At 46.0% G+C, this 11,243-nt stretch overlaps 1 protein-coding gene and 1 long non-coding RNA gene across 4 annotated transcripts in view; one reads left to right on the top strand and one right to left on the bottom strand.

Annotated features, from left to right (window-relative positions):
- The first annotated feature begins 600 nt into the window (after positions 1–600).
- On the top strand, positions 601–2,517 carry LOC119407598. The gene is made up of 3 exons (XR_005186681.1): positions 601–641; positions 2,083–2,176; positions 2,463–2,517. It is a non-coding gene; the product is annotated as an uncharacterized LOC119407598 (long non-coding RNA).
- Positions 2,518–7,556: 5,039 nt separating this feature from the next.
- The window catches only part of stx6 (syntaxin 6), a 7,434-nt gene continuing 3,747 nt past the window's right edge, over positions 7,557–11,243 (bottom strand). Inside the window, exons 4-8 of one of the 3 annotated variants that reach the window (XM_037674418.1) lie at positions 11,084–11,143; positions 10,696–10,824; positions 10,509–10,615; positions 8,264–8,358; positions 7,557–7,880 (exon numbers count right to left, since the gene is read on the bottom strand). In XM_037674418.1, coding sequence (XP_037530346.1) covers positions 7,804–7,880; positions 8,264–8,358; positions 10,509–10,615; positions 10,696–10,824; positions 11,084–11,143 — 468 coding nt within the window. In that variant the 3' untranslated portion in view covers positions 7,557–7,803. The remainder of the gene's footprint in view (positions 7,881–8,263; positions 8,359–10,508; positions 10,616–10,695; positions 10,825–11,083; positions 11,144–11,243) is intronic. The other 2 variants (XM_037674419.1, XM_037674420.1) reach the window with 2 other exon arrangements.

Genomic DNA, 11,243 nt, shown 5'->3' with positions numbered 1-11,243 from the left:
ATCCAATCGAGACCTGAACCTAAGAACTGGTGTCCTGGCATCCAAACCAAACCTGAACTTGTATGTGAACAACCAGCCAGGACTTAATAAGAAGAGGGTGGAGCCTATTGTTGATTGGCAGCAGAGAGGACATATGGTGGTGCAGAGAATAGACCACAGTGATCCGTGTGGGATAATATTTGGGGAAGGACTAAACCTGGCCCTGAACCTACACCGACCTGTCGCTGAGGGTGGAGGGAGGAGGACCCACCAACAGCTGTGGACAGAGCCAATTAGAGAGACCTACATTGGTGGCACCACACCTGCTGAAACAAGAAGTAGCAGATCTAACAATGGAGGAGAAAGGGGCGGGGCTGACCACAAGCAGGTGACATGGAGGGAAACTCAGGTGTCCACTCCCCAAGACCTGTCTACCATTGACCTGCCAATCAACCCTTATGCCTCTTACACAAAGACCCCGTCCTTTCAGCCCTTTGATTCTGTAACATGGATGTCACAGAGTGAGAGGCTCAATGGCACTAAGGCAAGAAAGAATCCAACTCAGAACCAGAAGGAGCAGGAGAGGCTTGAAGCCAATCAGGTTCACATAGGTCTCACATCTGGCTCAGGACTGCGTGGGAAGAACTCTTCATTGTCCTCAGGTGAGAACAGTCACGTGTTAATACCTGACCAGCTGATTGTGTTTGGGTGTAAACCAGAGTCTTTACAGTTGAAACTGCTGCATCGTTCTCATGGGCTCCTGAATCTAAAACAAATGCACCAAAATCAGAGGGTGAGGTTTTATTGTCTCCTTGTAGGCAGAAACACTTTTCAGCACCATAAACGTACAGCCCCACCCACTCACCTTAACGTTTACAAAAACATACTTTATATTAAATAAAGAAAGTTTGGTTTGAAAATAATTTAAATAGACAATATCCTGATGCATGCTCAATAATCCAGGTAAAAAAAATCTAAAACAGTTCAATCTGGTCCTCTGGACATTCAAAAAAAAAAACAAAGCAAAAAATGTAGAAACGTTTCGTCTCATCCTGAGGACTTCCTCAGTCTGAGGTGCTGTTTTCAGCTCAGTCTCTTAAATAGCACCTTCTCAGAGTGGATCAACCAGTTTGCTGCTGACAACCAGAACCAGCTGATCACATGCTCAAGAAGGACCATCAGCCTAACAATGGATCATTAGCACCTGATGGCTGTTTACTGTTCACAGAGGGCTGAGTGATACTAGCAATCACAGCATTGTAAGAGGGGGACAGTTGAACCTGGAGGCTCCGCCCCTGTTTAATGATGGACGGTTTCTTTTCACAAAGATGGCCTCCTTTACTCCTCTCTCAAACCATCGTTCCTCTCTGTCCAGGATGTGAACATCTTCATCCCTGAAAGAGGTTTAACCTTTCACCTTAAAGTGACCCCCAGGTGCGCACTTTAAGTTTATTTTCTAAACATAACGTCCCAGTGGCTTTTAAACCCCAAAATACATTAAAGACTGGTTCATCCCAAAGATCCAGTCCCCCGGCACAAACAGAGCAATGTTGTGTATGTTGTTCAGTGTCAGGAGGGTGATCAGTCTTACATTGGGGAAACTAAACAGCCACTGGCCAAAAGGATGGACCAGCACAGAAGATCAACATCATCAGGCCAGGACTCTGAGGTCTACACTCATCTCCAGGCCAGCGGTCACTCTTTCAAGGATGAAGATGTTCACTGTTCATTAAATTTACTACATTTCTCCTTCAAACTCACAAAAATAAAACAATCAATAAAACATAAATCAAATGTAGCACAATATCACGACCATAAAAACATCCTAGTTAACAAAAATGTGTGGGCCTTAAACTGGCCCCAGGTGTGCACCTTAAACTTTGTATGTTAAAAATAAGTCAACTATGAACATGATCCAGACTGTGGAACACTGTCTGATCCTCAGATAGAGAACTTTACTAATTGTCTTCTCTATGTGAATGTTTCTGTAAAGCGCCGGAGACAACTGTGCTGTGATTTGGTGCTTTATAAATAAACTGAACTGAACTGATCATAAATCCCTTTGGCAGCACTTGAACAGTCATGACAACGTTTGTGTTAAAGGTCGAGCTCCGGTCGCCTCAGGCAGCAGTGATGGACTCATCAGACCACCAACGAGCACAAAGTCCAACACAGACTGTGCGTCAAACCCAGAACGGTGAGTTCAAACCCACACTGATGACATCATCACCTGATTCAGCCCAGATGGTCTCCAGTCCTGGTGGACTCCTCAATCTGATGCAGTGACACAAACTGAATGAATTAACAGATTTAATCTGCAGCTGGTTTCCTGATCTGTTCCACCTCCTTCGTGACGTAGTTCAGGTGTTGCAATGACGCCTCGTTTCCTGTTTGTATCTTGTGCTGCTGTAAGAACAGCAGCTGTGAAACTGATCTGCAGATTTTAGTCAACACCAGATAACTGTTGCCTTCACATTCAACAGAGATGAACCTTCTGGACGTTCTGTGAGTCGTCTCTTCTCCTCCTTCAGACTGAACAGGACTAGAACCAGCAGCCTGGATCGGCTCACCTCAGAGACCCACGCCTCGATTCCTGACCACTCCACCTCAGGTTCCAGGAAGTCCTGCGGTCTGCTAAAGAAATCACGGTCTCTTCAGTCGCTGCGTGCGGTGAGATCATCGGTTCTTGCATCTCAAACGTCACTCGTAATGCTTTGACCTGTGGGCCTCGTGTCTCTTCTGCAGGGGGTGCCATCGTCTGTGCCGAGTTTTGGGTCAAAGCAGAAAAAGAACTGTTGTTCAGACGACTACCAAGCAGCTGATGAGCAGTGAAACACTCGTGTTTGTGTGAATGGACTTCACAGAACTGTCACAGCAATCAGGATTCTGCCCGAGAGCCTGAGCGATGAGGACGTCAAGTCAGATCATTAGTGCAGCACATTTAAACCAGGAACTGTTGCCAAAGTGACTGAACAAAAGAAAGACACACATGGGGAGACCAAGCTGCAGCCACTTGAGCGGCGCCACCTTTTCAGATAAGGAAAGTGAGAACATGAGGAGGGAGCTCAGAAACGAGCTCAACACAAACAGACACATTTATACAGAGGACAACAAAGTTCTGGACACTCCAGAAAGTTCCAAAGTTCTGATAAGATGGTTCAGTGTCTATCGGCATCTTGGTTCTGATGAGGCCACAGATGACCTTGGGGAGCGCAGAAGCTTCTAGTTTACGTATCATCCAGGAGCAATTTGAGATAAGTTGGCCTGTCCAAGGCCAGCGGGGAGGCCAACTGCAGATAAACTATTGTTTGAGGCGCCAGATCTGATTTCTGTCTGTCTTCAAGTTCTGCTCCAACACTCAACGGTGAATCCAAACAGATTTATGGACCTTCTGCCCGCTCCATGCTCGATTAGCTTTCTCCAAGATCGAATCCTTCATGCTGGTGAGTTCCAGGAGCTGCGAGTGGCCCACGATTCTCAGAGATCACGTCCAGCTTGCGGTTGAGCTCGTTATAGAGATGCATCATCCACATTTTTTTACTTTGATCCGATCCCGATCCCCAAATCTGGATATCGTCCGATACCGATCCAGTTCCAATATCATGATCATTGATTTTCTATGAGGCTGTAATAATCTGCTCTCAAGTACAATTTGTACAAATATATGCATGCATGTCCAAAAAGACAACTTGAGGCAAGTTTTATTAATGTTGGATAAGTTTTAAAGTTAGAATTAAATCCTGCTAACACAAAACATGTTTCTTTTTATTCCTAGCTTCAAAGTGGATATTAAGGTGATTTGTCTAAAGTTATTATATATATATATTAAATAAGGGGCAGATATAATAATGTTTTTCTTCTTTCTGAACTCTTTTCATTCAATGTTTTTTTTTCTTTTTGATGGTTTTATTTTGTTTCTTTTGAACGAATGAATTAAATTTAAAAAAAGTTTTTAAACATCTGTTAAGTTCACGACATAAACCAACAGACATATTCCTGTTTTTAATATTTTACATCACTTTATAATGTAGCTGCTTTTGTTTCGGGTTTTTTTTTTTATATAATTTTCTTGTAATTTTCCAATCATGTTTTTTATGATTGTCTCCTGTTGTACTGATAAATATCTCCTGGAGGGTAAACTATATCTTGGCTGAAAGTGTCAAACTGTGAAATCCTTCGTTTTCTACAACTGATAGTGTTGATCATTAATTGTGATGAAGTTTAGCAACTTCTCGTTAAACATTCGAGCTCCGAGGCTTCAGCGACGTCTTCTTCTCATTCAGTCCGGGGCGGGCAGTTTGATTTCAGCCAGCCGCGCTCAGTCTGTCCCTCCTCAGAGACGGACAGATTGGACGCGGCTGGCCGGGGTCGGGCTGCCTGCTTCGGGTTCAGTGAGAGCAACAGACCGCTGAAGCCCCGGAGCTCGAATGTCCATCGTAAAACTAACTTTACGATGGTTTAATGTGGCGCTATGGCTCTGCAGACAGTGCACGTTGCTGTCTTGTTTTGTGGTGTTTAGTGTAAAATACTTCCACACAGCGACATGTTTAGATGAAAGTTTGTTAGCTGTTAGCCACAGTGCTGCTAACTCAGTCCTCACGTTGTAGCTGCTGCAAACTATGAACTGGATTTCCTGAATGTGAGGCGGGTCTTATTACTCTGGGCTCATGAGACACGCCGCCGTTCAGGAAATCCGTTCCATAGTTTGAAGCCAACGTGCATCATGGATCGTAAATCTCTGCAGGTTGGACAGGAAAGATTGTACGTAAATTATGCTGGTATCGGAAGCCAATACTGGATCGGCCCCGTCCCTAAGAGTCTGAGAGCTCGAAGCACAAAGGAATCCTTCACATAAGGCTGGCAGCTTTACCATGGCTGAAACTGCTGCCGATGTCTCCTAATTTGTCCATATCCAAGGTACAAAAAGCAGAAACCCTGTTGTCATAAATCCAATAATGTCCACATCTTCTACGTCCTCCATGGACGGCACCGACAGGCACATCATCTTCCACTCCCCCCAGGAATCAATGGGTCCATTCAGGGCATGAGGGCTCTCCAGCACCCTGTTGTCTGGTGGAAAAAAATGATCAATTGCGTTGAGGGACCAGCTGACCAGATCCATAATAGTTTTTGATTTGGAAGATGTAAAGAGAGGCTCTGAAGTCGACAGGACAAGAGAACAAAAGGCAGGAGGGAGGGAGGAATGACCGTCTTCGTCAAGAGTGAAAGAGTCCGTTTGGTCCGGTCTGTGGGTCGGGGTCTTCAGGTCTGTTCTGATGGAACGTTTCTGTTGGACGTCAGTCGACCCTCAGGTCAGACGTATGGACTCAAGGTCAGCCGAGGAAAAGGGTGACCCGACTCCGGTCATAGCAACGGCCTCTGTGGACGTAATGAATTGCTCTGAGGTCGATCAGAAAAAAAGACACGTGCTCAGGGGACCAGTCCAGTCCAGCTGTGTCCTGATGCTGCTCAGTAATCCAGCTGTTTGTTAAGCACTTTAAATAATCCAACCAACTGTGCACCAAAGATACATTAAAACACAAAAGTAGAAACCAAAGAATAAAAACAAAGAAATCCAACAAAGGTAATAAACTCTGGAGCGAAGACAAACTGAAACGTGCTCGTATTTTACTCCACCTGCTCGGATGCGACGGCTTCACTAAGCTCAGGATCCAGTTCGACACCCGAACTCCTCAGACGGTTTGTGGAGGACGCCCAGTCCAGAAGCGGGCCCGCCCTTCAGAATTTGTGCTGGTCATCACAAACAAGACGACAGGTGAGGTCTCAGATTGGAACTTTCTAAAACTTAGTGCAGGTTTAGACCTGGTCCCAGGTCAGCTCCGGTCCACACCTTCACGCAGGTGACCCGAACATCTGAGCCCAACGGGCCTCCATGAGGGCGACTAGTTTCTAACCTGCAGCTGAACCCAAGTCTTTCTCACTCCAGACATTTTAGAAATGATCAATCCAAATATTGATCACATTGACACCAACGCTGGTGTTGGACCGTATCGATTCTACCGGGCCGCACGTCTTCCACCATGAGCCGCTTCAGAACCGGAGTCCGATGGAGGTCACGTCTAAACTGTAACGTTCTTTCAGCTGCTTCCTTCTTCAGGGGCCGCCACAACGAACTAACTCACAAACGCTGACGCAGCCACAGCCCTCTGTGGAGCAGACGGTGGGGTTGGTTGGAGGCCTTGCTCAGGGGCACAGAGTAGGGCAGGTGAGGGGGGTTCATCTTTCCCACCCACATTTTGATGTTGTCAGTGCAGGGAGTTGACCCAGTGACCGTCCCATCACAGGCCCACCCTCTCAAACCTCTGCGCCACCGCTCCCCCTTAAACTATGTGAAGTGAAAAGTTGAATCTGAGCAAACTATGTAAAAGGACGAAGAGCCGTGAGACTGAGGAACTCCTCATCTTCAGCTGCGGTCACTCACTGACGAGAAACATTCTTAGATTTATTAAAGTCAAACGTTGCGTCAGAGGATGAAACGCTTTAATGGCTGCACAAGTCCCATGATCAATGAGAAAGAGAATCAAACACTGATTGGCTGCTGCCAGAGTCCTCAGCCTCACTGCTACTTCTTCAAAATAAGAGTCAAGAAGTTTCCTGTACAGACTTTTACTGTGAAGCAGCAGCAGGAAGTGTGGACTTTCCACTGAAGACGAACGTTGATCAATACTTCCTATTTACAAACACAAAACCAATAAAGTTAAAAACTAAAATAAGTTTTTAGTGAATATCAAGCAAAACAGTAAACAACACAAACATTTTAGTGTTTTAACAAATGAGTTAAACCTGAATCAAACCGCTTGAACTTCACCCCGTATCGTTTAATTAATTCATTAATTAGTACGCTTAGTGAACCAGTGACCTTTGACCTCAGCCTGTTAAACGTCCTGACGCTGCTCCATAATCCAGGTGGAAACATCTAACGAGGTTCAGGTCCTCTGGATGACTTCGTTGTGTCTTGTCCTAAACTGAGGCTGAAGAATCTTCTGGATAAGATGAAACGTTTCAAGAGCAGAACCCGTCCAGACTGGACTCAGCCTCGTTAAACCTGAACTGCACTGGTTCTGCTGGTTCCAAAACTTCACTGGGCCAGTTTAACCAGGTCAACTGTGAAGCTAAACAAACATGTGAACTAAAACGGTCGTTCCTAAACGTGACCAGTTAAACGGCAGATGAGCTGTTACATTAATGGTTAACTGGTTAAACTAGTTCAGAGCAACACGAGACGTTTTGGTCAAACTTGGTAAAAATCTCCAACACGCCATCTCTTCAAGTACGTGCTGGTTGCTGGTTAGCTCAGTCACTTCCACGGATGATGCTGTGGTCGCTAGGGATGCTTAGCTGTGGCGGCCATCTTGAATTCAGTGGTTATTCAGTTGTGCACTCAGCAGTACTTTCTGAGAGGTTCTTTAAGATCCAATGAGTGGCTTACAAAATAATATGCAAACATGTTCAGTCGATCACACACACACACACACACACACACACACACACACACACACACACACACACACACTCACACACACACACACACACACACACACACACACACACACACACACACACACACACACACACACACACACACACACTGAAACAACAGGACCTTTTCGTCTTGTGTGGCAGACGTCAAACATAACTTGTTGCTTCGTCTCTGAAATGATGCTCAACAAAAAACAAGTGATCAGGAAGAGCTCGATTCAGTCCAGGTAACGTCCAGAACATTCCATACGAGTCCGCTGCAGTCTATAAGGGACCAGACGTTCTGCCTGGAGACAACGTCTTCTACTGAAACCTTTGGACCAATCAGAGCACCATGAGGAGGATGATGACGACCAGGAGGACGGCGAGCAGCACGCCGATCGCACACCACTGACGGCGATCTGCACACACAGACATGATCGTTAACTCTGGGATCGTTTGCAATTACTGAATCAAAAAACATGTTAAAACTCAGGTTAACTACCATCCTTAACTCCAGACTGTTAACCTAGTTAACCCCAGTGATCCCAGTTTATCATTACCAGCCACAGCTGGAAGCTCTGTTATCCAATGAAACAATTTCATCTAATCAAAACACCGAGTCCCTGGATAAACTTTAGTCCGATTAATGAACGACCTCTAGAAGCACAGACAGACAGACGGGCAGACAGACGGGCAGACAGACAGACAGACAGACGGGCGGGCAGACAGACAGACGGGTGGGCAGACAGACAGAAGTGAGGTCCTGTTTGTTTGATGACTCGTTTGTTGGCGGGCAGCTTACCGCTGGTCATGTGAGACACTTTGGCCAGTTTCTTCATCACGTTGTCCAGTCTGGACTGAGTGTGGTCCATCTCATGGCCAAAGTCGTCCAACATCCTGCAGGAGACACAGGACGTGAGACAAGTTCACTTCAGGCCCGGTTCTGACCTACAACTTTGTATCCATGAGCAGATTTATTCAGCTCATTTATGTCTTTGTATTGTTTTATTGAACTGTTTAACTGTGATTTTTTTATCTGTGAAAGATGCTACAAAATTAACTTTACTTACAAAACATGGACTCAGTTTTTAGTGTTTTTGACAGATGACAGCACAGGCGGCGCAACAATTATATGTGAAGGGGACGTGTGTCCCCCACATTCACCACAGAACATCAGTTCACGCAGCGTGGTTTGCATTTCTTCATGAATGAATCCATTCCACTTGATTCATAGGAGAACACTCAAACCACTAAAAGTCCACTCCGGGTTTTCCTGGTTACCTACAACCGGTCATCTATGTTGGCAGGGGGGAGGAGGGGGAGACACCTCTGTGTTGCGCGCTAGCTTAGCGCTACGATAGTTACGGCAGTTTTCGACACAAGGGGTGGGGGTGTTAGGATGCATGAGGGAAGCGGAGCGTGCTCTATTCACACAAGGAGAGCTGTTGGTCAGGTTACTCTAAAATAGTTGTTGAATCAAGTGTTTACTTTTGTAGATAAAACTAGATGTTTAACAACAGTTAAAATAAACCAGGATGCAGGAAATGGCATTAGAACTTTGATCCTGCAGAAAACTGTTGCCTCGATTTTGTTCAAAATCCCCCCCAGACCCCCCAACCCCAGTGTGTCCCCCCCATTACAGATGCTTCTGACGCCAGTGGCTGACAGAATCTGGCTCTCCTGACTGATCATGGGTCTCAGGCTGTGTAGGCACTAAAACATGGCAGCTGCCCTTTCACCCACAAACCTCCAGATGTATGAACAACGAAACGACCGTGGAAACGTGCACAGACCCGCACCAACGTCACAGCTGGACTTTAAAGGTTTTATGGGTTTGAGATGGTTAGGATCACCCAGAGAGCATGCTGGGAAACTTCATGATGTGAAAACAGATTTTAAACACAACACACCACGTGATTAATGAGTGGATTTAAATAATAAAGTACAAAATGGTGCAGACAATACGTTTAACAATAAACTTTTACCTGAATAAATATTATTGTGTGAATGTTCATGAAGTATTCACACTAATATGATCCTTTTTATTTTTCCTCCCTGGCTCTGATTGAGGTGGCTGCTTCGGTCTTTCCTCCAGTTTTTCCTTCCTCCTGCTCTGCTCTCTGTGTGTCTGAAGCGCCTGGTTCACTTCTCCTGAACGTAAATTAAGATTATGGATCTGGTATCGTGGGTGTTCAACTCTATTGCTAAGATTTTTTCATCAAAGCGACAAGGTCCTGGAGAACCTGTGTGTCCAGCTGAGACTCACACTGTGGGGTACGTCATGGACCCGTGGGGAGTGTGGCAGATGATGTTCCTCTCAGTCCTGTCTCAGGAGGATGCTGAAGACGTTTACATATTTGGATTTATGACAGCAGGGACTCTGCTTTTTGGCATCGGCGGGGCGGGGCTCTGCTTTGAAGAAGACATCAGCAGCGGTATCGACCATGGCAAAGCTTGAGTCAGTGTGAAGGTTTGGTCCGTGCTGTAGGAACTCCAAATCATCTGGTTTACGAGCTAAACCGTAAGGTGGAGGTGATTTATGAGAATCACAGGCCACCTGCGGCTTCTGGGACTCGTCAGCGCGGTGGGTTCGACCTTGACGGAGACTCATAGCACGGATCAGTGGAGTGGATTCCCACAATGAGGCATTTTGGAACCAGAACGTCCAGATGGACTCAAGGCTGAAGAAAAAAGTAAAGACAGATGTGTCCTTTTTATGGACAGATGTCTCCTCGTTATGGACAGACGTCTCATCTTGATGGACAGATGTGTCCTGGTCTGCACCTTGTGGACCTGAAGAATCATCATAGATGAGTTGTTCTGAATTCATTTGATGATCTGACACCTGTCTGTCCTCCTCACCTGTCTGTCTTCCTCAACCCTCTGTGCTCCTCACCTGTCTGTCCTCCTCACCTGTCTGTCCTCCTCACCTGTCTGTGCTCCTCACCTGTCTGTCCTCCTCACCTGTCTGTATGTGGACCCTGGGGTGCACAGGTTTCAGTTCATACAGGACCTGGTCCTGCAGACAAAGCTCTTTGGGTTCTTACACAGCTTGTTCATCCAGCTCCATGCCAATCCGCTCTGACATGTTCTTCAGAACTCCGATGGTTCCGGACACCAGATCCAGCTGCTCATCTTGTTTCTCTGCAATCAGCTAAAAACAACAGGAAGCAGACAGTGATGATCGGATCCACCTAGCACCCAGCTTCTGATGCTGTTCAGGTAGATCTGCACCTGCTGCTGGACCTGCTGCTCCTCGATGAACTGAGAGTTGGCGTTCTGGAGCTGGCGATCTAGTCGGTTGTATTTATCAGAACCAGGCTGCCATACGTGACCCTGACCGCTGCGTTCTCCAAACAGAACCTTCACAGGACAAAAAAAATAAAATAAAATAAAATCACATATCATTGGAGTGTTTCCAATCAGAAATTCAGTTCCTCTCTGGATCCTCCCCATTGCTCTAAAATCTGACAGAAACCATTCAACCAATCAGCAGCAGCTTCCTCCAAAGTCAGAACCAGGAGAGGCGGTTCGGCTGTCTGCTTCAGTCATCATGTGACCCGAAGGATGGCCAGAACCCACCTGGTATCAACTTTGACCCCTGGAGAGTTTGGGAAGGTACCTGTTTGTTCTTTCTGTCACTGGAGGCAGCAGCAGGACTGAACAGCTGTTCTTTCATTTCCTGTAAAACAAGGAAAGACACTCGTCAGCCAATCAAACTGAAGAGAGACTCGTCAGCCAATCAGATTGAAGAGAGACTCAGCAGCCAATCAGATTGAAGA

This window comes from Nematolebias whitei, chromosome 3, assembly GCF_014905685.2.
Source record: "Nematolebias whitei isolate Nwh7 chromosome 3, NemWhi1, whole genome shotgun sequence".
In the NCBI taxonomy this organism is placed as follows: Eukaryota; Metazoa; Chordata; class Actinopteri; order Cyprinodontiformes; family Rivulidae; genus Nematolebias; species Nematolebias whitei.
Note: the sequence above shows the minus strand (reverse complement) of the source record. Positions and strands in the feature narration are given on the sequence as shown.